At 40.6% G+C, this 27,685-nt stretch overlaps 1 protein-coding gene across 1 annotated transcript; it reads right to left on the reverse strand.

Moving 5' to 3' along the window:
• On the reverse strand, positions 1-26,044 carry ABCB10 (ATP binding cassette subfamily B member 10). The gene is made up of 13 exons (XM_054196898.1): positions 25,488-26,044; positions 15,347-15,547; positions 14,802-15,004; positions 13,395-13,529; positions 11,624-11,770; positions 10,837-10,972; positions 8,272-8,367; positions 4,864-5,073; positions 4,500-4,579; positions 3,003-3,183; positions 2,713-2,756; positions 1,217-1,251; positions 1-624 (listed from the first exon to the last, which is right to left on the reverse strand). Exons 1-13 carry the CDS (start codon positions 25,843-25,845, stop codon positions 333-335), a joined length of 2,118 nt encoding a protein of 705 aa, XP_054052873.1. The 5' UTR covers positions 25,846-26,044; the 3' UTR covers positions 1-332.
• Positions 26,045-27,685: the final 1,641 nt, after the last annotated feature.

The following is a 27,685-nucleotide window of genomic DNA, read 5'->3' on the forward strand; positions in this document are numbered from 1 at the left end:
TGAAAATGGTAAGATTGTCATTTAATTACCCTTAAAATACTGAATTTACTTAAGAATGCAGCACATCATCATACAGTGCATTACAGCAAACAAGATTCTAAAAGGTCTCAATTAGCATAACACAAAGCAGAAAAATCTATTCGCTGCCATTATCTCAACGTGATAGATGTTTTAAAAACATTATTAAAAAGCTTTCAATAAAAAGTTTAAACACGTTTAAGTTTCAAAAGAATATTTTGTACATTTTGGAAAAATATAACATTTACTTTACATAACTGAAACATAAGTTATATTCTTTGTAGTTTTTAAGCTTCCTTTATTCATACATTCTCTCATACATTTTCTTTTAATACATCCTTTTCTCTGGATTGTAAATCTAATGCAAAAGTATCACTGTTCTGAAGAAAAGCTTGTTTCTGCATTAGTTTCCTGAAGAGTCCATTTGGATTTGCAAGTAGCTCCTCATGTTTTCCACATTCAAGAATTTTACCCTGGCCAAGGACTGCAACAAAATCAGCATTTTGAATAGTAGACAGACGATGAGCAATAATTAGGACTGTCCTCCCTTCCATCAGCCGGTCCAGAGCTTCTTGCACTAGATACTCGTTTTCAGCATCCAAAGCACTAGTAAGAAATGGGAAGCAGGGAGGGGAGAGAGGAGGATATTTGTTATTTTAAGACAGGTTAGTTTTGTATGCACTGTGCTTATTTTACTAAAACTTTAGACCCTTGCAGTTGTTGGTGAAGATGAACCAATGGAATTGCAGGAAAGTTTTCGTGAATATGCTTAGTGCACACATCCCAGTTTAGGCATTACATTTTCTCATATGCAAAAAAAAAATATGCACGTAGAAATAACATTAAATTAATTCAGTGAAAAAAATTAAATTATACGGCAGTATAACCATCTCTAAGACATTCATTTCAACTAAAGATACAAAAAAGCTTTAAGTAGATGTTTCAAAATCAAGTTACATATTACATAAAATTAAACATAGTGTACCAGTTATCCTTTCTATTTTGCATAAAAAGCTTTTATCACAGGTCTCCTAACCAACTCACACATTCTAAAGAGCACATTGTTTTCATGGGTAGCGAAAAATAAAGGGACTAGATGATTTGTGCAAGGGCATGCAGAGAAAGAAAGGAGAAGACTTCACATATCTGAGTTTTACAGATAGGTGATTTCTAAGTTTCTATTTATTTTCTTTCTTACCTTGTTGCTTCATCTAACAGAAGAATTTTAGGGTTCTGAAAAAAAAAAGTAAAATTGGTCACAATAATAATCAGACAAGATCTGAATATTTGTATCAATACAGAATAGGATTCATACAGCTTAAAATTCCAAGTAAGTTTACTTCTTTCATCCAATGAACTGAGTGACCTTCAAAGCATTTCTTTTAAGAAGTCTAAACACTAAGAGGGCAGAACAGAAACAACACTCTTCCACCTTCAAATTTCGCAAACTGAAGAACACTATTACCAGATCACTGTTTGAAAGATACAAACTAAAGGTGGGAAATGATTTTTAATGCATGCTTGGCAGCACTGTGGTCAAAAGTCCGATTTCCTATTTACTGCTCTTATGTGGATCTTTCACAGAGGCTGAGCTACCCTCTGCGTGCAGTCTGTCTGCGCTGTATAACTGTCTAGTAACAAAAAATACGAAAACGTACCAAGCCGTATTTCACCCACAGATGAAATACACAGTACTTATGAACTCTTCCCAATTACATAAAAAATAATTTAAAAAAAAAAAAAAAGATCACCACCACTTAAATCCCTAAGAAGCCTCTTCTCAATTACAGCACATAATCCAAACTTGCTTGATGAAGCTGACCGTAAAAGCTTCAGACTTCATCTGGAAGAGAAGGGACTCCACTGCACCCCCAGTCACATATATATCAACTACTCATTTATTTTTAAAAACTTTTTTTTTTTCCAACTGTACTTGGCAGGAAATGCAATCAGCTTTCAGCATTTGTGGTAAAAAAGAACTGATATAATGAAAAATTCCCAGCAATCTAGATGAACTGGGCATGCTAGGATGCTAACCCGTACGGCTTAATGTGAATGTAAGCTAGGTTCAGTAAAGCTCAAAACTTCCAGCTGAGCATCAGTCCCAAACTGCCTCCCTGTGAGGCACCATGGCCGTCCCCGAACCAAATTCCTCGTCCTTCTGATCCTTGGAAGTCTCCTCAAATTTGTGCAGCATAGAGCCTGTCCTAAAGCTAGACCCATGCCAACCGTTGAAGACAAAAAAAAAAACCTGACAATACAACATTGTGCTTGAAAAAGTATCTTATGCCAAATTCAGACCAGCTCCCCTCAAAGCCAAGACAGGCCATCTATAGTGCTGGTAAGCAGCAACCCAGAAAAATCAACCCATGAGTGACAGAGATCTGAGCACAGAGACCGAAGTGTCATATATGAGTTTAATAGCACCACATTCTTCAAGTCGTCTTCATCCTTGACCTGGTCTTATGAAAGTGAGCCATTATACAATGATTTACCATCAGTCTTGGCAAGAACTATTGAAAAACATGACCGAAAGACAGGAAGGAGCGCTTACAGCCCTTTCAAACTTCCTCATTAATGTAAAAAATTATTTTTAAAAATATTTTTCTACCTCTCCCATTGAAAGACCTCCTCCTTTTTAACCTTCCTGCCTCCCCACAAAGTAATGACATAGCTATTTGGGTGCTGGCTTACCTTGAGCAGAGCTCGAGCAATCGCAATTCGTTGCTTCTGTCCACCTGGGGGGGAACAGCTCAGTAAATTGAAATAGGAAAACAGATGTGAAGTAATTTTAACTGAATGCCTGGGCTGAGCAGAGTTAGGCACACGTACTTTAGGGGAGGGAATGGAGATGAAGGGGGGATTTTTTTACTACTTATGGCAGGCTACACCTTGGAGAAAAAAACTGGTAACAAAAAAATAATAGAATTTTTACTTCACTCTACATTATCAAGATTTTTAAAATAAGGAATATAAAGATGTACCTGAAAGCAGAATGCCTTTTTCTCCGACTACAGTGTCAAACCCTTTTGGAAAATCTCTGATAAAGCTAGCAGCATTAGCTATTTCAGCAACTTTCTGAATCTCCTCTGCAGTCACAGTAGAAGGATCCTCTGCACCATAGGCAATATTTTCAGCAATAGAACAGGAGAACAGAATTGGTTCCTGATAAATTCAAAAACATTGGTAATATGGTAGCTCTGTAATTACATGCATGTATTACCTATACCTCAAATAACATAAATGCCAGTTACAAGACCCAGCGTTAATTTCTTTTATATCTATATAAAAAAACATGTAAGCTAGAGTTAATTGAATTAAAACCAAACAAATAAAAACCTCTCAACACCAAAATGGGCAGTCAAAACCAATTAAAAAATAAGTTGCTTTTTCAACTGAGAAAACATGACATAACTCTCAACTCCTAATATCCGAGAAAGAGCTCAGAAAGAGCTATTCATCCAAACATCTGAAAACTTGCCCTTTGTACTTTACTACATATGACCATTTGCAACAATGATGATTCTTCTCTTAGCGATGTTCAGACAGATTTCACGGCATTCTGTGCGTTTAATTTACATTAAATCTTAAAACAGAGAAGAGGACCGGCAGATAAGACAAATGATGTACAATGGGAAAATGTCTGAAACAAGGTAAGTCTGCTCTGTTTATAAAATAAAGGACAGGCATGCTATAGTATGAATACCAGTATGAATCCCCTACTGGTAACTCAAGTAGAATACATACATTCAAGAAGAAAAATGCTAATGTGCCCACAGGGAAGTAGTTTTTGCACAAAAGCTTTTGGTACCATTATTACATAAAGCAGATGTTTTGAAATGCAACATATACCTAGTTATCCTTATGTTTTTAATCAGAATATCAACCTAACAGTTAATTGCACTGTGAAGCATCTGGGGAGACGAGGGAAGGAACATACATGGTTTAAGTAGTCAAACAGTTTACTTTTAAATAAAGAGACCATTGAACATCTCTTTGTACTTGCAAAGTCTAGGGGTTGCTAAGAATAGGGCGCTACAAGAGTAATCACCAACAGTGGAGTATTTTTATGCTTTCCTAATGGAATTGTGTTTGCCTGGAAACAAAACAGAGCACAGGTCACTTTTCAAATGGCTGCGTAAAATATGATTGCGCAACTTCCCTTAATACAAAACATGATTAAACTTTAAGCTTTGTGTTACTTTCTTCAACAAATCATACCAAACATCAAGATGGTCATACCTATACAGTTTGCAACGATGAACTTTCCGGTCTCCGTATGCACGCTTTTCTCTCAAGCTAACACTTTGAATCTCTATGATTATGTAAAAACAGACCACAAAATAATAGGACTAGCTCTGAATACTTATTTTTAGAATAAAGCACAACAGCAGTTACAGTTAAAAAGATGAAAAGAGAGGCACAGCTAGTTGATTACACAAAGTAATTTCATCCACTTAGAAATTTGTTTTCTTCCTTACCTGACTCACTGTTCCAATCTTTGTCCTGAACCACAGTGGATTTAACTGACGGATGTCAAAGCCATCAACAGTGATAGTACCTTAAATTAAGAAATCGTAAAGTCAAGTGTGTTTGACAAGTACTGAGGCAGAAAGGACAGCTGAGAACAACGACCCCTGAGGAATCACACACTGGTGGATCAGAAATGCAAAGCTATGCAGGCACCACCGCAAGGTAACCATACACCCCAGAGGGAAGCATGGTGCATCAATGGAGCAATCAATCACACCAGGACCTCAAGCACAGGAACCCCGACTGTTTATAAGGTGTATCTGAGACGCAAAGCATCAATTGTCATGAATGGGCGCAACACACAAAACATACCTGAGATAGGATCATACAGCCTCAGCAGAAGGGACACAATAGTCGACTTCCCTGTGCCACTTGGGCCAACCAGAGCCATAACAGAGCCAGCTGGAATGGAAAGGCTAAAATCTTTGAAAATAGATGTTTCTGGACGTGTTGGATATGCAAACTCAACATCCTTGAATTCCAAAGCACCTCTGAATGTGTCTTTGCCTAATGTGATTCCCTCTGTATGACAAAGAATAAAATACAGAAAAAAAAAATCATCTCACATCTCCTAGAACTTGATTTACGGACACCCGACATAAATACCTATCTCCATGTTAAATCTAGGAATAGCTGCAAGCCACAATTCAGGACCACAGGCGTTACATTTCAGCCATGACTGAATCAGTGTGGTATACCACTCGTTCCTGAATGCAATTTCAAGTTGCTCACCAGCAGTGAACCTGCAGGCTACCTACAAGCAAGAGGGAGAATTTGCATCTTGCTAACACCTAACAATATTAACTTCTAGTATGATTATCTGAATTTTTAAACATATTATAAACAAGTTAAGTTTTGTCAATTAGGAGCAATGAAATAAAATAGCATTGTTGAAGGCCAAAGTCCCATTGCTGCAGAACAGATGCAAAAAGATAAACATTGCTAATCACTTGCTGCCCTTTCACCGAACCACAAAAGTCACGTGAAACACCTCCCCCTTTGGGCAAGCGCAGTCCCCTCTCCACTACCTATTAACTGTGTAGCTTTTAAGCAAAGGCTGTCACTGGAGTAAAGCGGCTGCTATGTTTGTTGTATCAATGGCCATTTTTTAGATTTTTTTTTAAGTGAAAAGTATATTTAATAAATTCAGGACAACAGTGTATTCAAATCAGAGGCATAACTCTTAGGCAACAGTTCTAAACTAAAATTTCAGTTTGTGAAATACTATAACAAACCATCATGAATGAACGACTGCCAAAGTTAAATAAAACCAGCTTCCTTCTGGAGCACAGCATTTGATTTAAGCAATTATCTAAAAAGACTACCGGTACTATAAAAAGCTTATAAACAGGTAAGACAAAGAAACACCATTTCTTCAAGCCCTGTCAAAGCCCAGCGACAGACATCCATACAAAGCAAACTCACTGGACAGTGGGGCTGCATTCCTGAAGGGCAGCATCTCACTGACGAAGTTCCTACCAGTTTTGTGAAAACTGGCAGCCCCAGAGCAACACCTGAGTAGTTCTTGTTCATGCTAAAGCCTTTAATTCTTTTCAAAACCTTTAATTCTTTTCAGATGCAGCACATGAGTAATGCCCCAACTAGCCACAACACATGGCAGCACAGGCACGTGCTTGGTTAAGCAGTAATTGTGGACAGGAAACACAGGCATCCATCAGCAGCAATCAAGATTTCACTAGTCTTGCTGTTGCTAGAGCAAATAATTTAATTTGCTTTTCTTTCTCCCAGATTCCCTCCCCTTCTCTAGGCTTTCAGTTTAATGGTAGCAGCATAGAAATGGCAAAGGCAAGAGCATACAATTTCAGACTCCTTCCTTTACTTTAATCCACGGACATACACATTGTAATTTGTTTGGTAGGTGAATGGTCTCTAAACCTCCCTTTGGGAAAAGAAATGTATTTGCTAAATCCTGTGCTAGCACCGTAATCCTTACTATTGTCAAAGCAACAAGTAATCACTTATCTTTATTCTCAGTTGGAGTTATTGCACAGTCTATTCCACGGCCTGAAACACTGAACTCTACTGCAATACAGGAAGTCTGGTACCACAAGTCCTTCCTTTATATATTACTGTAAAAATATCTAAAAGGTATATACAGGATTGTGCTCATTTCTTGTTTGGATTCTAGATACAGGAAAAAAAGACATTATAATTTGTTCCCGAGATATTTGTAGTCACCAACAACTGCTAGAGTTCCACGAATATACAACCTAAGTAGCGCAGAGTAGATGTTTCAGGTGGATCTAGACATTAGAGAAACAGTCCCTTGGTTTTATTGTCTGATGAGCCAGACATCAACTATAATTGCTTTCTGAGACAAAGTTTTATATCCTTTCCTGTGTATTTAGATTATACTGACAGGAAACTTAAAAGAAGCTTTCTGTACGCCTATGCTATATGGATGTCTGAAAATTTGTCCGATTTATGTTTGGTCTTTAAAATGAAGATTGTTTTCTGGATATCAGTATTGGTGTAATTGAACAATTCAATACCTTCCATGGGAAAGGCAACTTCTGCCCCTGTACTACTGCTTACTCTGCACTGGGGCCGCCGTAAAGATGAAGACCACTGAAATAATCCAGATTAAAAAAAAAAAATTAAAAAAAAAAATCAACATCCAAATGATGATGAAATCAACAGTTGCACTAGGTCTATGAAGGACATAGGAAACTGCAGTGTGGCGCTGAATAGTCAGTCATGGCAGGAAGCTTAAGCCAGCTTCACTGCTAAAGACAAGAGTGTGTAGCTATCCCTTCATTAGCCAGTTGGTGGTTACCGTTTTGGACAAATGGCTGCTATTCTAAGTCTGCCTTCATCCATTGGAGACGACATTGTTACTTTTCACTGCCTATGTAAAGCCTAAGCAGGCTGGAAAGCATCCTACAGACAGGCTTGCAGCTGTGAAGGCAAATCAGACAGACTGTGACTTGGTGTCCATCAGATTAAGAATTTGAGGAACTCCAGTGTAGGGAGACAAAAGCAGAACAGAAATTTGAAGCACAGCATTTCCAAAGAACCCCTCTGTATCAGCCAACTCAAAAGATAAAATTCTATTCCCTAAAGCCAGAGCTCACTCAAAAAAATCTGTTAGGTCTGTTGGATGTTCTTTTCTGACTCCTCCTCTTACAGCAGCCCTTAAAAAGTTTCTAAATTAGAGGACCATACAAAACTTAGAGGCACACTACAGTATTGACAGCTCACCTGGGCTTTGCTATATTGCATTTCTTAACAACATACAGAGCTGGTGGAAACTCGTGTATGATTGTCACTTAGTGGGATGCAGCTCATTAAATAAAACAGCAATTCACACGGAAAGTATCTTCTACAAGCAGCTCACTGAACTACTTCGAAGGAGACAGGCAAAGAGAGGGTGTTGTCTAGCTTCCGAACAATAAAGCTGTAAATAAGGTGTTGCTGGTATTCTTATTTACTGTATTTAAATATTATTAAATATTCTGAACTCATTAAAGGAAAAAAAACCCAGCAAATTTTCATCTTCTAAAACTTCTGATTAAAGGAAATCATCATCATCATCTGTTTCAAAGTTAGGAAAAGTCATAGAATTATCACTGTATCTAGTTTCTTTCATAAGAATGTGAGCGGTACTACTACCTTTAAGTACTACACGCCTCTTTCTGAAGTACTGGTGACCAATAAGAGAAAAATCAACCTATGAGCAATAACAAACCAAGGACCTACCATTGAATGGAAGTTGGGGCTTCCTTTCAATAAGTTCCCATAGACGTCCACCGGCACCTAGCCCTTTCATTAGTTCAGAATAAAAGGAACTTAGACCTAAACAAAAAGCAGACCAGTGTTATGCATCCATATGGAATGGAAGACATAGGAGACATTAAATTTGCATTATACTTTTCACCACTGGCATTGAAGCATCAGATGCGTAGGGGATCTTTTACTCCAACACACTATCAGACATGTTGATTTAAACGCTGCCTAGTCTCCCTTCAGAGCTACCAATAACCATTATTGACCATTTCTATTTATAGCCGTAAAACAAATCATTCTGAAGAAAAAAAAATAGAAAAAATTAATATACGTAAGCTTGCATATACTCAAAAGCAAAGCAACTCTTTTCATCTGTTAGGAAGAACAGCACGCAACTTTAGAAAAAGAGCCTTGCATACAGCCAGCCATATTTTCAAAATCATTCAGTAGAATGGAGCACTCTGAACGCTGTTCTTTGTCAGATACCATTATACTACTATAGGAGAGCCTGGCTGAGTCAGCCACAGGAGGGGGAGGGCAGGAAACCTAAGGGCTGAACTAATGCTTGAGAAGCTATGTGGATAATGGACAATGTAAAGAAATATGTATCCCAAGTCAGCGTGCTTCAAACATTACTGGAGAAAGGAAAAGCTAAGGACAAGGTTTGCATATAGTACTGGGTCCCAGCTCTTAGCAGCTATGTGAATCATCTTGGAGCTGGCATGGCTGAAGGGCTTTCCAGCTGAAATAAACATAGAAACCAACGTAGATCCAAAAATGGAGTAAGACATAAATATAAAATGTCTTATTTCTTCTTTTTTTGTGTGTGTCTTTCAAAATAGAGTAACCAATTTCAAAATCTCTGAATTCCAACAGAATAAACATACAGAATAAATCACTTCCACCTTAAAATGCGTATAGTGTTAAAAGTGATTTCAGGAGGGGAGAAAACCCAAGGTATATTAAAATAGGTTTACTGGTTTATTCTCGCAGAGCACAAGCCCAGCACAAGGTCATGAGTCTGTAAGTGTAGACAGAGCATTTCATCATGCTGCCGCTGAGGACTACCTGAAAGCTTGCAACGCAAGGCACTAGCCATGGTGAGAAGCTGTCTGCTTGGAAAAAAGAGCCAAAGCATCTACAAGCTGGAGCAGGGCATGGGGGGAGAATGCATGAGCCTCACCGAGTGAAACTGAGACACTAAGGTTTGCAAATTCATAACGACTCATAAAAAAACCATCAGTTAATATGAACAGCAAATACTAATTAGAAAATGTTTTTATTTCCATAACCCATCTTCAGTATTTGGTCGAAGACACAGCAAACTGTTACAACAAAATGAGGCAAAGTCCCAAATTATGCAGTGGACTTCACAGTTCATTGCATAAGCTCCTATATGTATCGATGACAAAATATACCAAGCAGACTTAGCACTTTGGAGATCTGTATGCTTTGTAGGCATCAAGGAAGGCAGGCCTCTTGTGGCAAGACACCTTTACTTCAGAGTCCCCATGAGAACGAGCTCTGTGCAGAACTATATTCTTCAATAATCTTAAGTAGAATTTTAAGAGATGTTTTCATCACAAATAAAAGTTAATTCAATGACATTTTATCAGTGTTTCTAACCTTATTTTTCATTTATTTAACCTTAATTTGTCCCATGTTTTCAAAGTGCCAGGTATCTGGCTGTTGACCAAGCCTGAATGATTTAAGCAGAGAAGAGAGGGTTTTGGTAATTGGAATGGGTGCCACTGGAATTTTGATATCCAAGGAAGCAGGTTTTGTGAATTCTACCCTCAAGTACATCTTTGTGCTTCCCAAGATAACAGGCTTAGTCTTAGAAAAGAAGCATACAGACGAGCTGCATTACCCTGCTGGTCTATCAGAAGTTAACAGGCTCATTTTAAAAAAAGGAACCCTTCCAATCAGTTGTCAAACTTCAAAGTACCTTATCTTCATTTTTGCCTGTATGCAGTAGTGAAGACTGCTGTCAAAAAGATGAACAGTTTGTTTCTGGGCCAGTAGATTACAGAGTCTGAGCTTCAAGGAGCAGTCAGTCAGTAAGGAAAAACAAAAGGTTAGCACCAGAGTGTCGAGTTCTGCTGGCACGCTGCTCACTCTTCCAGCTCAAGACGCTCTATACTGAATTACAGCCAAATTCTACGTGCCTTTCTAAATAGATTATGTTTAACACAGACCCACATACTTCGTAAAAAATGTAATACTGGTATTAGTTCTTTATACAATATACCAAGTATCTTAATTTAGACCCGAAGAAAATTAAAGTAATACATATCTGTCACATACACACACTGAAAAAATAACGTTTGTATTTCTTTGGGAAAATGGAAGGCTTATATTAAGTTATAAATTATTATTTTCATTAACTCTTAAGAAAAAAAAAAGTATAATTTCTTGGGAAAATCATTTGGAAGAGACTTTTTCAGAATGCCAGATCTTTTAAGAGCTTCTTCCCTCCCGCCCCCATACTGACTGTAAAGCTTTGAAGTGAAGAAACCCGACTTTCTCATTTCATACCTCCAATGCTTATTCCAACCCAGAAAGCATACATTAGGAAAGATGAGAGTTCACCAACTGTCATGTAGGCACTGCCCATTAGTAATCCTCCTTTGTATAAGACTGAGAGGACAATTAAGTTTCCAGAAAGGCCAGTCTAAGGAAAAAGAGGGAAAGGCAGATTTTGTCACATACATCTTAAACTTCATTGTCTAAAATGTTGTTTCAGAGTTTTTCTTCTAATAAAAGTATTGCCACAATATGGGTATCTAGATTTTTAGCGGACTGAGTTAAATTTGAACAAAATCAATTCTCAACCATCATTAAAGAGGAAGAACTGATAGTCTGCAGTTACGTTGCAGTTTTAGAATACTATTAAGCAAACTCACTGCAAGCTGTCACGGAAAACTGCAATCCCTCTCTCCTTCCCTCACCTGCCCACTCCCCTGCTTCCTTTGCACTGATGCTCATCTCATCAGGAAGCCACACCTGTAAAATGCTAAGGATGGGGGAAGGTTTCCACTAGTTTAGTTCCATGAATAAGAGGTATGGGCTCAGAAAAATAGTACCAAGCTATGGGGTGTGGGGCAGAAATAGAAACTTAAACTGGCTTTATCATTCCACCGTATCTTGAGGTGCAGTTTCACAGCAATTTAGACTGATTTCAGTCCAGTCCTCCCACAGTTTCATGTAGGTTCAGTTTACGCTCACATCATTTATTTGCAGATTTATAAGTATTCTCATGAATTTGAAAATAATTGACACTTGGCATAACATGGTCGGTTTACTTTCATCAAAACACACTTACTGCTCCAAAGAAGCCTGCCCGAGCTAGTGCCTCTTTTTTAGCCAGCTGTAGCACATAATCAACTTTACTTGTATACTTCTCCATTTCAGCCACTTCTTGCCCAAAAGCTCGAACTGTTCTTATGTTTCCAATACGCTCCTCGGCTAACTGCATTAAAGCAAAGAACAAAACAAATACACATAGACACACAATTTGGATCATTCATGTTACAGTACATTTGAAAGTTAAACCAGTATCACTACACTAATCTCCAAATACATTCCTTTGGATACCACTGGAAAATTTCTCATGCCCTCCTCCCTGCACCCACCTCCCCCTTTTTTTTTTTTAAATTCTATTAAGTTAAAAGTAAACTGCATGCCCAGGCAGTTTAAAAAGAACTTCAAGATTACCTTAAGGGTTAGCAGAGAAAGAAAAATATAAAAGTAGGCTTAAAAAAACCCCTAATTTTATGTGAACAACACACTTAAGAAAATTACTATTCACAATAACTTGCAATAACAACGTGGAAAGGGGAAAAATAAAGACTATTCTATTCTACACTAAATCATGCAAGAATGCCTGCAGTTATTTCCTGAAACAATTCCACTCATTTGATCAAAGCAACACTGGGAATTAATTTACCTCAACTACTAATGTCCCATTTCAACTCAGTATTTTATTTTAACTTCTAAACAGCAAAGTATTAATTCCCAAATTACCTCAATTGCAACCAATTAGACTAAGTTGTTAATAAACACTGTGACGGTCTTACAAAAAACAAGGCCCCCTTTTGTGAGTAAAAGTATGATGTAAAAATGTAATTCTCCTTCTTCCATCACCCATTCAACCTGAAAATTTGAATGGAACACTAAAATTGCTTTTTCATGTGAAGTCCCACACCTGGTTTACAAAGGCATGAACTTCCCTTCAACACAGGATGAGGAAGACAAACAGAAGAGGGCTAATCTTCCTTCTGCACAGCAAATTTGTAGAAGTCCTACAAAGGATATCTCAAGTTTAAAACAGCTGACAACTGTGGCTATTTTAACTGGGTCTTTCCTAATTATATTTCTATGCATTTTAATAATGTTTCCCCACCTTCAGCCTGTGAGAAAAAGGTCACTATCACTACTATTTCTCTGACAGTGCTTTGCAACATTTCAGTACAGTCAGCAAACACAATGAAGACCCCTCTGCAACAGCCTCTTCAGAACAACTTCCTCTACTTTTCTCCCAAGTATCTGAGTATGTACTGAGATGCCCAGAAAAGTTTAAAAAATGTGAAGCCTCATAAACACTAAAGAGCTGACAAAAAAGTCAAATGTCAAGGATTCATTCCAGAGAAGGACTTGCTAGCAAAGTTTTCTTAAAAGATGGATCCATCTAGGATGTTTCTGATGGCTTCAGACTCATAACCATAGCCCGAGAAAAGTGTTTTTCAGACCTGAGTACCACGTTACACAGGATTTCATAGGCTCATTTTTTTATGCTCTCACACAGCTAAAGCCTAACCTCCTTACGCTTTACTATGTTTCCAAATTCTCAAGGCCTGGTACCTCCACATTTTATTGTTATGGACAGCTCTTTACAAAGCACGGCTGTTTTTGAGATCTATGAGCGTTACTGAAGTTTACCTTTCATACTGTTCAGGTGCAAAACTACAGGCTCAGCATGGCTTTGGGCAACGAACAGTACAATTATCTTCAGAAGATCTGTACTTCAGAGATATTAACCTAAATACACTAAAGCAACTTTGAAGTTAACTAGAAAGTGTCTGTTAAAAGATTACCTGTGTTGCTTCTGCAAGAGAATCTTGGGTCATTTTAGTAAGTTTTCGCAAGTATCTTCCATAAATCACAGCCAGAACAGCCAAAGGTGGCACAACGCTCAGAACAAATGCAGCAAGGCTAGGAGACACAAAAAACTAGAAGAAAAAGGTATGTGTGAAGGGTTAGCGTTCAGATTAAAAATAAACCACTGGAGTACTGAAGTGTAACTTCCCTTGCTAGAGTTTTCTAAAACTAGTAGGATTGTAATTTAGTGCTGCCATGCTTTCATTTATCATGTTTTATTACTTCCAGGCAAAATATCCATTCCTCCACAGCATTTGGGGAATGTATCCCATGGTTAGAACAAAGGATTATAAGCAAAGGGGTCTGGATTTCATTTCTAGCTTTCTCACTGGTTTGCTGTGTGGTCTTAGCCTAGTATCTTAACCTGCCAGTAAACAGGCCTACCAGGAAATCTCTTGGGGATGCTGAAAGACATAAGCTATTATATAGTTTCTAAAGCGCTTTCACAACTTTTAAATAGATGGAGTAACACAGAAAGTTTAAGTAGAAAAATATTGTATGCTACTTCTGGGCAACCAAGGAACAGATGGAGTCACGAGTGCTCCCTAGCACCCACAAATGCTCATAACCTGGAATAATGGATTTAATTTACTGTTGCAAAACCTTATCACTCATAACAATCATCAAAGCTCCTGAATAAGTTATTTTCACAAGATTTATTGAAATTAGATCTAATGTGTTTTCATTTCATCTTGCTTTCTGGATTGAAAATCTTTCTTCAGATAAGCATACAAAAATTAATGCCACAAAAACCATCAAGGGAAGTCAGATTTTTATATAAACCAACTGACCACCAAGGAATATTAACTGATGCACTGCACTGAAGCCTTCATTAACACGCTTCCTACCTACATATATTCTTTACTGACAGACTAAAGCAGAAACACTAACACTTGTTGAAAAAATCCTTAGCAGTAATTTGATATTCAGGGCTGCCTTTGCTCACCTAGGCCTTAACCGGAATTAAACAACTTCAGTGACTTTTACGTCAGGCCCTTCACACCCTATTTTACCTACAACCATGGGAACATTATAACTGATTTTAATATCTTCAGTAAGAATAGAGCTAAGCTATTTGCCTAATATACTTTGCTTGATAAATTCGGGCAGCAACAGCAGTTCATTTCAGACTCTTGTTCTCCGTATTTTGGCTTCTGAGGAAACACCACGCGGCTACAGGCACATCATCTATTGCAATGTAATACCAGGATAACTCGTGAAATACACTTGTATCCAAGAACACACAACAGTTTCTGGACAGAATCACATTCACACATTACCTAACAGAACTGAAACAAACTTGGAACTACAAGAAGTGACAAGCTGGAAAGAGACCACCGTACCATCATTCCAACCCCCACAGATGCCTGTGCTCCTGCCCTGAGCCCGTCTGAAAGGTTTTCAGTCACTGAACGGCCCAAGAGGGCTGTATCTGAAGATAAGCGGTTTATCAGCTCTCCTGTTCTGGTCTTGTCAAAGAAAGCGGTTTCTTGCTGCAGTATAGAGGAGAACATGGTTGTTCTCAAACGTTTCACAATTCTTTGTCCTGTCAGAAAGAGAAATCAGTCAAGCATGGCGCACAAGACTATACAGACACCAACAATATAAAAATCACAGGATTACGCAGCACCGAACAAGTCACATTACAGAGTTTTAATACACCAAAAGGTAGTGTGCTTTAAGATGTCACATAACAGTAAATAAAAATGAACAATTATTCCAGCATACTTATCTTTGCACTATTAGTTTACCTTTGATCTGCTAAAAAAAAGCTACTGATTCCAAGAGGGTCTCTCAGCCGATGCTAAGAATGTATTTCAGATCATTAGGTATCCTGGCTCTGTGAAAAAAGATGACTCTCAGTAGCACTTTTTGTTTCTGTTTTTACCTGCAGTCTGCATGAGGTAGACACGAGTAGCATTAGCAGCAGCACCACATAAAAAGATTCCACTCAGCAAGGCACACAGGCTGGTCAGGCTGGTAGTGAAGTCTTCACTGGGATTTGTATAAATAACGTCAATAACTTTACCCAGAAAGAAAGGGGCTGACATGGTAATGATACTGGAAACTGTCAGAAAGCCAACAGCAGCTGCAAATCAACAAGGAAAAGGAAAAATCTTCTGAATTTGCAAGATCGTTAATAGTACATATGAAATAATTTTTTACTTGAAATTTCTATTAAGCTTGCAAGTGTCAGCATTCTTTTAGGTCCAGTTCTGAATGGGACATTTTAAGTCACTGCATAAATTAACTTAGGTAAGGCACATTTTAAGATCCTGAAAGATGCTGTATACAATCACAGTCCTGGAATTGCTTCTCTTGTCTAACCTTCCCCACGACCACCTGACAAAGTTAACTCTGCACAGATGTCATCCTTAGAGAGCATTCACAGCCAGCAAGTCTTCATTCTCTCACACAGTCCTTCACTCCTGCTTGGGTTTGTTTTCCATTATTCATGCTTGCTACCACAATAAAGCTTCCAACTGTCTATTTCTGAGATAGCAATGGACTGAAGATCTGACCTAAGAACTGTCTAAACCACACAATTTTATTTAAAAAAAAAAAAAAAAAACAACCAAACAAAAAACTCCAATTGATTTACTCTTGACTGACAAAATTTACATACATTTTTATTGTTTCACTATTGCTGGTATAAAAGAAAAACAGTATAAGTTGGAATGGAAGTATGTTCGCTGATGAGCAGAGCTCTTGAATTCCAGTTGCAAGATCACCCATGGAACAACCTGTGTAACTGTTTGAAGCTGTACCACAGAGTATGAAAAAAATTGCACTGGACCAAGACAGTCTTTTGAACTTTAATCTGTAAAGAAGTTTCTTGAGCCAAGAATAGAGCTTGATTCTGAAAAGGCAAGCCAAATTTGGAAGGCTGAGAACTAGAAAAAAAACCCTCTTAATTGAAAACTGAACAAACTTGATATGAAAACCACTGAACCACAACAAACAACACCATTTATACAGCATAATTTTTTCAACAGCCAGTCCCACACTTAAAGGAACCATTCATAGGATTGCTACAAAACTACCAGCAGATAATGCCTTTAAAGGCAAAAAGACGCTGCACTAAAAATCCTGAAATTTCCTTACTTACATTGTACTGAGCTTTTTGTATCACTTCTGTGATGAAGACAGCAGAGAGCCTCCCAGGAGCGCACTGCTGTAAGCAATATTTCTAACATCTGTCACAGATGGTTTGATGCTTCTTGCCACCTCCACACACACACGTGGAAAGCTTTGTTTCAGATTGTACTTGGAGCATAAATACAGCCATGCATTTATGATGAAGAATTTAAGAGTACAGAAAAAATGCATGCCTGCCACCACCTGAAGCAAACGCTTCGCTGCACCTTCACTGCAGTGCCCCAGAGCAGTCCTGGGAGAGCTCCACGCACTGCCTGAACAAGCCTTTTCCTTGCTGTTTGTGTCCAACCTGCTGCCTGCGCTTCTTATTCCAGATTTGTCTGCAATCCTTCCATTGCGTTACACTCAGGCCAGCAAGCACGTTAAAGATAAAGGACTCACATCTTTACCTTGAAGCTGTAGAAACTATAAGAAGCCAGAGTAGAAAGGGAAAGACTTTCTGCTGCAGACTTATGTGATCCGTGCCATAAACATACCTCATAAGCATATTATTTACTAGCTAAAACTTCCTAAGAATGAGTGACCTTATTAATAGGCTGGCTGCATTGGTGAAACAGCGTGAAAAAATCCAACAAAAGCTAGGTCATGTTCTGTCAGGAAAAGCTGGTCTAATAAGGCAGCTGGAGATGGTCAAAAGCATTGCTTGTAAGCACAGTGCTGCATGGCAGCTCAGCCTCCGCTAGTCCAGACAATTTCTCACTTATGGATGGAACTGGACAATTGCATATATAAATATCCACTGAAGGATGAGGACTGGACAGATAAAAATCCCGTATGTCTCTGTCTAGAGGTACGGCTTCCCTGGCTCGGATTTGCCTTCAACTCTTCTTCATTCAAACTAGCACAGGTTTCACCATAATTACTTCCAATAGCCTTAACTGAACTAAAAGCAAATGCTAGTACATAAAGCAAACGCAAGACTACTAAACTACTTAAACATCAGACAAAGTTTCAGTAATATATTGGAACAATGCAGTCCTGAAGATGAAAGCTTATATAATCCAGATGTCACTTTTAATTTTCCCCTTAAGCAACGTACCTGTCTATACTAATTTAATCACAAGCCGTATGCAAAATAAGGTTGCCTAATTGAAACTCTCATTTTGATTACACCAGTAGAACAACTAGAAAATAGCACACATGCCAGGCTGTTGCTCTTTTTTTTTGTTTGTTTATTTTAAACCTTTGACTAATTGAAGAAATAGGAATCAGCAAACACTCATTCTATCTCCCCATTCAAAGAAGAGCTGTCATTGTGATAACTGGCTACAGGGAGGAGTATGAGGTGTTCAGCAACCAGATATGAAGACACTTCAGTGACACTGAAGGTTGCTACTGACAGAAAAAAGGTCAGAGTAAACTTCATAGTATTAGTTTCATATAGCTTACTCTGCTACCCAGAAAATTATGTCAAACAAAAGAGTGCATTTTGGAAGCTTTATTTTTTAGAGTAAATCCGTTTAGTAGGCTCTGAGATGAAAATAAAGAAAATGTGAGGCAGATCAACGGAACTTGTATAAAACCAGGGCTCCATCAAAGTGGCAACAGCAGCAAAGACAAGGCAAGCTGGCTCCAGCAGCAGCTGAGCAGTCCCCTTGGAAATGTTAAGCAAACATTTTGCTTGTCAACTTGCACAGAAATCCAGATAGCTGCACAGACAGAAATCCAGATCGCTGCACAAAGTGACGCCTTCATCGCTATTGCCATCAACACACTCTGTTAAGGTTAACGTGTGCTTGCTTCTTGACAGAAGATCTGCAATTTCATTTCATAGTAAATGTATTTGGGGGCAAGGAATTGGTCATCAACCGATAAACCAGGATGTTTACCAGCAGCAACTAGGCTGAGTTATTAAAAATCTTTCTTCCGAACAAGGAATAAGTGACCCCCAAGCATCATAAACCAATTTTCTGCATGCAAAAAAGAACACCAAGAGAGCGAAAGTTTCTAATTTTGCTGGTTCTTACCAGAGCATCCTTCTCACCCAGTGCAGTATGTGGAAAAGCGCAAAGCCAAAAAAAAAATGCTTGCAAGCCTGTTGGGGGGAAGAGCTATTTTAAACACAAATACATAAAGATTTCACCTCAGATGAATTAAGATTGTTCAAGCCAATCAGGGATGAAGGACAAAAAAATGAGGTAATGATGATGTTTGGCAGTGCACAGTAACAGAGCAACAGGTCACAGTACCTAGTTTTTACTACTCAGTAAGCTTATGAATGTTACCTCCCAGAATCTTTTAAGTATTTTACTGGTTTCATGTGAAGATCAGGGCAAGCAGGTCAGAAAGCAAGCTTTAGATTTGTGAGAAGTACCCTTCTACTGGTAACAGAGAATGTCGGTCCTTTACCAGTTACCTGTGCAGTTTTATACTAATACACAGTGACTTTTTTAGCTTAACACTGAATTTCCACAAGGGCATTCGGAGTGACGAATGAAGACTACTGTATTCTATGATACGCATGCACAGGGATTGAGCTCTTCACTCGTTCTTTTATGGTAGGAAGATGGACTGATAAATTCTATATTTGTTGGTTAGGCAAAGTCCATTTCCATTTGGTGAATCCTGACCTACAAGGAGTTTGCTTTGGACTGGCTGAAGGACTGTTACCAACCCTGCGAAGAGTCAGTTCTGCAAATATTTATTTCAAGATAGAATCTTCTTCCAGAGTACACCATAAGCACTTAAAGATCTTCCGTATAGTTCTAGGTTAGGTCTGACTGGTGTGGTTTTCTTTCCACGTTACAGTAAATTCATATGTGATATGTGGACTGCACCTATTATTATGCAAGAAGAACCTTTTACAATTATCTTCCTTACATTACTAAGAACAATTGTAATACTGCGTGCATAAAAAAAATATCGTGCATGTCTGATGGCACCACTGTATACTGCATTCCTGGTGTATTTTGGAAAGCTGCTAGGTTTTTGAGTCGAGTTGTGTTATTTTGCAGGTATTGCAAATATACTGAATCTTGCAAGTCACTATTTACAGTGATGGCTACAGTTTTTAGAAAACGTTTAGAAAAGTATTCTATAGACAGTTTGATGTGGTTATTGAGTCTGTGGTGTTGTTTCTGTTTTGTTGTTGTTATTTTTTTAAGCATGAAAGAGCAATTTGGGTTTCCAAACAGCAAATGCTATTTTCTTTGGTACAACAACAATACAGTTGCACAACTTCCTGAAAATATCTTCAAGACAGCTCATGAAAAGGCAGGCATACTGTGGGTCATCTGACTGACCAGGATTATATAACAGTTTGGAGAAATTAACAGCTGCAGAAAATTGCTGTGGGACAGAATTAAACAGGAGAGACAGGCAATACCTTTGAGATAATATCTCAAGAACAAGATGAGTGTCCAGAGTTTGGAGGGCACGGCGAGATACCAGCACAGGAGTGAGCCACAGAGTATCCCTTATGCTCAGAACATTTACACAATGCAACTTACGGAAGAAGTCTTATCACCTTGAAGAAAGTCTGTTCTTTAGAGTCATGACGTGTTCAGAATTGACAGAAATCATCCTCAGTGAGGATCTTATGATCAAACAGGACAGACCTGCCAGGAGTCCTTTGCTATGGAGCAAACAAGACATCAAGGAACCTTTGCAGAATAGGCTATAGAGGGTTTGTCAGAAGAGCTTTCAGAGAAGGTATTTAACAGGAGACGTGTCCTTCCAGGCAGAGCAGAACACAGTGATTTGAGGAAGCCCAAGAAAGGGAAGAGTGAGTAAGACTGTCACTCTGCACGGGAGAGAAGGAGGAAGAAGTAGCAAGGCGCACAGCCTGGCAGAAGGCCAATGCAGAGCGGTGCAAAATCTCTGTCTGAAAGCAAAGATGGAGGCTTGACTCTGACTGCAAGCAAGTATCTTCACTTTCTCTTAATTAAGATGGTATCTCTATTTTACAATTGGTTATTATCAATACAAACAGTACTACAAGCTAGTCTTTTTAAGACACCCAAAACCAAGAGAGAACACAACTTTTTTTTTTTTTACCATGTCATTAGAATTAGTATTGATCTTGTGTAGAACACAATCTTTATGTCAGATCAATCTAGCTATTATTCCTCCTGTTTTCAAAATTTACACAAATAGCACAGCAAAAACATTCCCCAAAGAAACTATGTTATAAGCACCTAACTGATCACAGTGGTCAGCAGCTACTGGTTCTGCAATGTCTTAACTAAATAGTTTCATTACCAGTTCACCAACAATTTGAAATAAGGAACTGTCACCAACTAGCCACAGGAAAAACAAACTTTTTGTGATAAAGCTACAAGGCTGCTCGGACCTTTTGTACGTTTCATATCAAACACTGAAGAAGAAAAACTAGAGGAGGAAAGAACAAAAAAACCACCCCATACAGCCTCTTTGATTTCTACAAAAGGCACACTGCACATGAGAAAACAATCAGTAAGTTACCCCTGTAAATACCATACATATAGGAATTACGATTTTAAAACCACAAGAATTACCTTCAGAAAATTCAAGTAAGTTAAGTGTGGTTGAGTTGCTATGGGATAAGCAGAACCACTTTACGGTAACTAAATACAGTAACAAAAAACAATGGCCACATACACGAACCTGACAGGTGAACCAAAATTTTGGCCAGGAATGTCCCAGCTACTGGGTGACAGCACAGGAGCAGCAAGATTTACAGGACCGGGGTTCAAACCACGCTCTGAAGAGTAGGGTATTCTAGTGCCTGTAAGCCTCTCTGCTCCTGCTAGCTTTCTTCCCATTACACACACTACAGAACAAATTTGACTCACTGTCAAGGTCTGAATGGGTGTTTGAAAACTCATTTTTCAGAGATGCCACTTGTCTGACTTTTAACTAATTTTTAAATGGAGGGAGGAAAAGCATATCCTTAGCAATGCATGGGTTGCCTGCTGACGTTCAAACTCACGCTACAAAGCTTGGAAGAGTGCAAGTTTCAAAATTAAACCATTTAAATGTTACTACAAACTAAACACATATTATCTGCTTGATTTAATTTCCTAAAATAACTGAAGTTTTCAAAGATACTCCTACTCAAGTACTTAACATAAGAAATGTCAGCTCGTACAAGTATAAATAACTGAAAGCATGACTTTCTAGTAGCAATACTCACAGCTGATGTGTTCTACATTTCTATCTGCATCTTGTACAAAAAAAAAAATAATAAAATAATCAAGTTGCTCCCTACCTCAATCATCCCCAATCAAAGGAATTATTAAAATAGTTTCTGAACTACATTACAGAGAATATACCTAAATATTTCAGATAGCCTTAGGTATAACTTATTTTTATTGCCTTTCTTTAAGAATTGTTTTTATAGGGATTTATTCCTTCTTAGAAACTACAAAAGATAAATCTCCAGCAATCCAGTACTGCTCATTCAAGAACGAGAAAGTGCATCACCTGGTGTAACTTCAAAGTACAGAAAAGTCAGATCATGAATAAACCAGTGCTCTTCTGATTTCACAGCAAATTCTAACTTATAGGAAAACAGCTATTACAAATTACAACCCAAATTCTAAAATAAAACTTATAAAATAACATTTCCTGCACATCTCTAGAGAAAACCTGTGTACAAACCAAACCTTCTTACTTTGACTCAGTGCACACTAAGTGTTATACAGGGAAAGGGCACACTTTGCTCTTGGATTAAAAATTTCAGAGTTCCTTGTGCTTACTTTACAATTCAATAGGACTATTGTTTCCTTCAAGTGTGGTTTGGATAAAGTGCAACAGACAGTTTCTCACAGGGAGAACCAAGGAGGCAGGAGGAAATAAAAGGGATCATTTTGAAAAGGCATTTTTGTGGCCTCACACAGACAGCAGGATTTAATAATTTCAACAATGGCCCTGTCCTCTTCCCTGGGAATTGAATTTAACTGAAGACACAGGTTTACCTGACCTGACTGCACACGACGAGCCAAAAATTCCTAAAATTACTTCCCTCCTTTGAGGTATTTCAGAATTTACAAACTCCTAATTTCACTACACAAAACTGTGGCCACTAAGAGAGTATATTCCCATCATGGTATTTAGCCATCTTTTTACCACCTTTAATAAGAACAATAAAATTTAACACACGTCTGTTTAAAATATATTCACAGCTCTACCCATGGGACATATTACACTGATCCCCCTGTTGGTTTTCTTTGGACAGCATGATATTTGGTACATTTATTTTCATTCCTAAGAGCCTCTAAAGGGTCCAAACCTCCTTCTGTGAGCATAGCAAGAGGTGCTGCGTGCCAGCACCCTGGAATTTCTGGCCAGAGCACACCGCTTCTTCCTGAGCCAGCGGATGGTGAAGAGGCCCCGTGTAAAACAAGATGCGACTGTCTCTTTTGGTGCCAGTCACTGGAGCAGGTCACCTTCACCTCAGTACCTGCACCTGCTCAGCGGTCACCATTTCCCCACCACACCAAGATGGGTGATCCTAGTCTTGCTCAACATCCTCACAAATCATCCTCCTCTGCTCCCCAGGCCTCCACTGTCATCATTACATCTACTTTGTCTTCTGTGACTGTGAATTTCAGTGCTCAGCTGCAACGAGCAGAACATCATGACCTGTGCCACGTGGAATCACAGAAAAGGTATATTTCACTTCACAGTGGTAATGCTATACACCTATGCTACCAACTACCAGTTATATAAAAATGTAAAAGACCTGCAGGAGCTCAACTTTCTTGCAAAACAAAACTGCACCTGTAAAGCCTCTGAAGAGATCCCACAGCATTTGCTTACCATTTGTAGGGACTTGAGGAGGAAGTTAAATGTTTTACCCTAGATTCATTGTTGAATACAGTGAAACCATTAACCTTCCTCTTTCTTTGAGTGCAAGAAAAACAGAGATACTCAGTTTTTAAGGACTAGTTTCTCAGTACAAAGATATAACAGGAATAAAACGCAACATATTTTAAATACAATGGGCAGATGTGATTTCCCTACTACAAGGCATTTTGCCCACATTTATTATTCCTGCACTTTATAATGACCCAAAGTATTTTCCTTGTTACTTTTCCATCCCCCAACTTAATTACAACTTAACAACAAAAGTTTTCACTTAAGTAGGGTATCAATAAAGACGAAAAATTTTACATAAATTTACTCCTCTCTCAGAACCAAGACCAACAGAACACTGAAAAGCAGTTATTACATTTGCATATTTTTTCCATCCTCATGATTTCATACTATCAAGTTGTTGTGTTGTGTTTTGTTTGGTTTTGGGTTGGTTTTTTTTTTAAACTTTAATTCGGGACATTTTGTTATCTCAAAAGACAAAACTGCATGTAGCTTATTTTTAGTAACTGTGATAGTCGATTTACTTAGATAAAACCATGAGCAGACTGCGCAGATTAAGGACACTTAGCCCTATTTCAAAACACAATTACAGACAAGTATACTGTAACCTGCCTGTGATAAACAAGCCAACAGCAAATGCCTAGTAAAGGGAACTAAATTAAATTCTCAGTTAGTTAGGAGCCTTAAGTTCCTAAAAGGCATCCTTAAAATAACCAATTTGTTTCAATATCAATAGGAAAACAAAAGAAATTCATTGTAAAATCAGCAGGTAATCTGTCTGATCAGATATTCACTTCTTCACCAAAATCTGAACATACCAAACATTAGTTACTGGCAAAGGGCTTTTTACTTTTCCATCCATGAGCCAATGAAGAAAAAGAATCCTGAGCAAGGCTGAAGCCTTACTGAACATTACACCGTTTCTCCTCTCCATCCAGCCCTGTCCCCTCCATTTTCCCCTGCTTTTGTTCTGCACAACCAAGATGGTGGTATTAGCTGCATAAAACAGGTGTCCACAGCACAGAAATACTTCTAATTTCTTACAAAAATAAATTAGGATCCAATTTATTTTGGTTCTGTAATGCCAATACGGGATGAAACTCTTAACTATCCACTGTGAATAAAATATCGTAAAGTACTTCATGTTTCTCAAACCCACTTTTTTACATTAAGTCTACCTACCTCGCTTCTTTTCTCTCAAACACCATTTACCCCTTCCGTGGGAATTACCCAAGTTTTCGCAAAGGCTTACAGGCCTCACACTGCCACGGTAGCACGTGTGCTGTCCGCCAATAAAAAAAACAAAACCCAAACCACATAATAATTTGACATTGTTTTCTTACTAACAGCTATTATCCTATTATCCCCATGAGAAGCAGTGTCAAGAAAACTTTGTAGATAATATCACTCCGTTAAGGGCGCAATTTATGCGACCATGCTCTTTTGACTTCACCGCATAGACGCTAAAAATAAATAAATAACTTCATTCCCGAAACAACTCACAAAAGTTCCAGGCAAGAAGTGCTTAGGAGACAGAACTCCAATTTATGTACTACATTTAAAAAAAAAAAAAAAAAAAAGCCGTAGGATTCCCATTTCTACTTCATTCCACATAGACTCAGGCCCGAGTTAATTGCAGGCTGCTTGTGAAGCCAGCACTGAACATGCAGAGAGGGACTAGAGGAACAGAGAGCTCTGTAACTTCCAAAACTTTTGCCTTCCCTTCGAAACAAATTAAGAGATGCCAAGGGGGGTGGGGTGGGGGGTGTAGAATGCATGGTTTTAGCTTTTTACACCTATCAAAAGCTGGCGTAAAGATGTCACGTTGTGCTCTGACGGTACCAGACGCGCCGGGTCGGGAGGGAAATACGGCCTCCTCCTTCGCCCCGGCGGCGGGCCGCCGCTCCGGGCCGTGACCCCCGGGCAGCGCGCCCCGCACCGGCGGCGGGGCAGGACCCCCACCCGGGCCGCGCAACGGCCCCGCGAGACCCTCCGGTCCCTCCCCGCTCCGACGAAGCCCCAGGGCGGCCCCCCGGCGCGGCGGCGGGGCAGCCCCGAGCCGCGGCCGGTACCTGTCAGTCTCCAGCGCTCGGGGTGCGCCAGGGCCAGCAGCCTCCGAGCCTCGAAGCGCGGCGGGGCCCCGCCAGACCCCCGCGGCGGCGCCGGCGGCTCCGCGCCCGCGGCGGCGCTCAGGGGGCGCGGAGCGCTGCCCGCCGCGGGCGGGAGGAGGAGGAGGCGGCGGCGGCACCACGGAGCGCCCGGCGGCAGCAGCAGCGGCGGCGGCGGGGGGGGGAGGGTCCCGCACCTGCTGGCCGGGCGCGGCAGGGCGCGGAGGCCGGCGGCCGCGCCGGCGGCCCGAGCCCAGGGGGGCGGCGCCGCCCGCCGCAGCAGCGGCAGCAGCCAGGGCAGGCGCGGCGCGTAGCCCGCCATGCGGCCGGCGCGGCGGAGCCCAGGCGGCAGCAGCGGCGGAGGCGCTGGTGCTGCTGCTGCTGCAGCCGGTCCCCGCCGCGCGGGTCTGCGGCAGGAGGAGGCGCCTCCGAGCCGCCGCTGCCGCCGCCCATGGGCCGGCAAGCGGGGACCCGCGGCGGCCCGGGCCCGAGGCGGCCTGCGGAGCGCTGATAAGGCTGCGGTTGTCGGCCTCCTGCCGCTCACCGGGCCGCGCCTCGGCACCCGGCCAGCGCCCTCTGCCGCCGCCCGGCCCCGGGCCCGCCGAAATGGCGCCCGAGCCTGCCCTGCCCGGTAGCGGCAGGGTCCCACCGCGGAGGGGATGGGGGCTGAGGCGGCCGACCCCGGTAGAAAGAATAGGGGGACTCTGCCCGGCTCGCTCGGACCCGACCTCGGGAAGCAGTTTGGGCCCTTCTCCTGTTCCTCCCTCCCGGGCCAGTGCGGGTCATGCCAGGGGAGGCCATCTCGGGATGGCCATCTGGCCTTGGTGGCCTCTTGTCCGTCGGTTTGGTCTTGGTGTGGGCAGGAGGAGAGCCAGAGGGGAGCCCCAGCCCTTCAGAGGCACCATCCGACCCCACGCTCAGGCTGGCGGCTGCGGGATCCATGCCAGCAGGCTGAACCTGCCCATCCTCGGACTGGAGGCTGCAGGATCCGTATGAGCAGCCCTCCATTGCTACTGTTTTCTTCACATATTACTGCTTGGGGTACAGGCCTTCTTCCAAAGCATCTGCTCCCCCTAACCCTGATTTAAGAAAAGGGAGCTGAGTCCCTGGGGATGCAGCTTTCCTGAGGCTGCGCAGTCCTGGAAGCCAGAGCAGGGAAGTGACACCAGTACCCTGATTTCCCCACTGGATGGCCCGGTATAGGGATACCTGTATATAAGGTATATCCTTATATACCTTATATATATACACACACAGAGATATATATGTAAAAGGTATATCCTTATAAGGTATATCCTTATATATCCTATGTAGGGATACCTATGCTCGACCTTTAAAATTTTGAGTCAAGCTTCTGTGTGAATTGGTTAACGTCAGCTCGTGAGATTTTGTTTGCGAGAGCGCTGTTTGAACAACCAGACTTCAAAGTCTGCAAATGAGTAAAATCGTATCAAAAGATCAGGAAAAAACACGAACACAGTCTTTTGCTACCACAAATGCTATCTATAGTCAAATTCCTAGTATTTAGGGAAATTGAGGGGTTAGCACGCCTGGAGAGCGTGCTGAGGGATGGAGTCTCATCCTGGGAAAATCACCACCTTGCTGGAGCTGTTTCCCTCGGTATTTGCCTAAATTAGCATAAACTTTCCTTGCAGCCCTCCCGTGGCAGCTGAAACATGCCACTGACCTCGCAGCATGGCTGCCTCCCCCGAGATCTTTGGTTTTCCATACCTGGCCTCCCTGCCCTTTATGGTGCCATCCTTTCAAGGCTGCAAGGAGCAACTGTGTATTTTGGTGAAATCCTGGGATCATTTCTCAGGGTGGGTGGTGCCTCCCAGAGCCAAAGCGAACAAAGCCCGGGGGCAGCGGGGCACCAAGGCTGGCTGTCCCTGCTGCGGCCGGCACCATGGCGTGGGGTGACCGCTGTCAGGCCTGCGCCTGTGCCCTGGTTTGGGCAACACAGGATTAATTTCTCTTTCAGTAATTTTACTTTTCAGTAAGGTCTCTTATAATGCTTGGGAAAGCTGCATTTTTAGAAGACTCTAGTGTCTGAATTTTTGGAAATAGTTACTTTATAGCCAGCTATGGTGCGCAGGTTTCAAGGTCTCACTGTTTTCAAGCCTTGCCAGGTGCAGGATGAGGAGAAGCGAGACCCACGCGCT

This window comes from Rissa tridactyla, chromosome 3 (genome assembly GCF_028500815.1).
Source record: "Rissa tridactyla isolate bRisTri1 chromosome 3, bRisTri1.patW.cur.20221130, whole genome shotgun sequence".
NCBI lineage: Eukaryota > Metazoa > Chordata > Aves > Charadriiformes > Laridae > Rissa > Rissa tridactyla.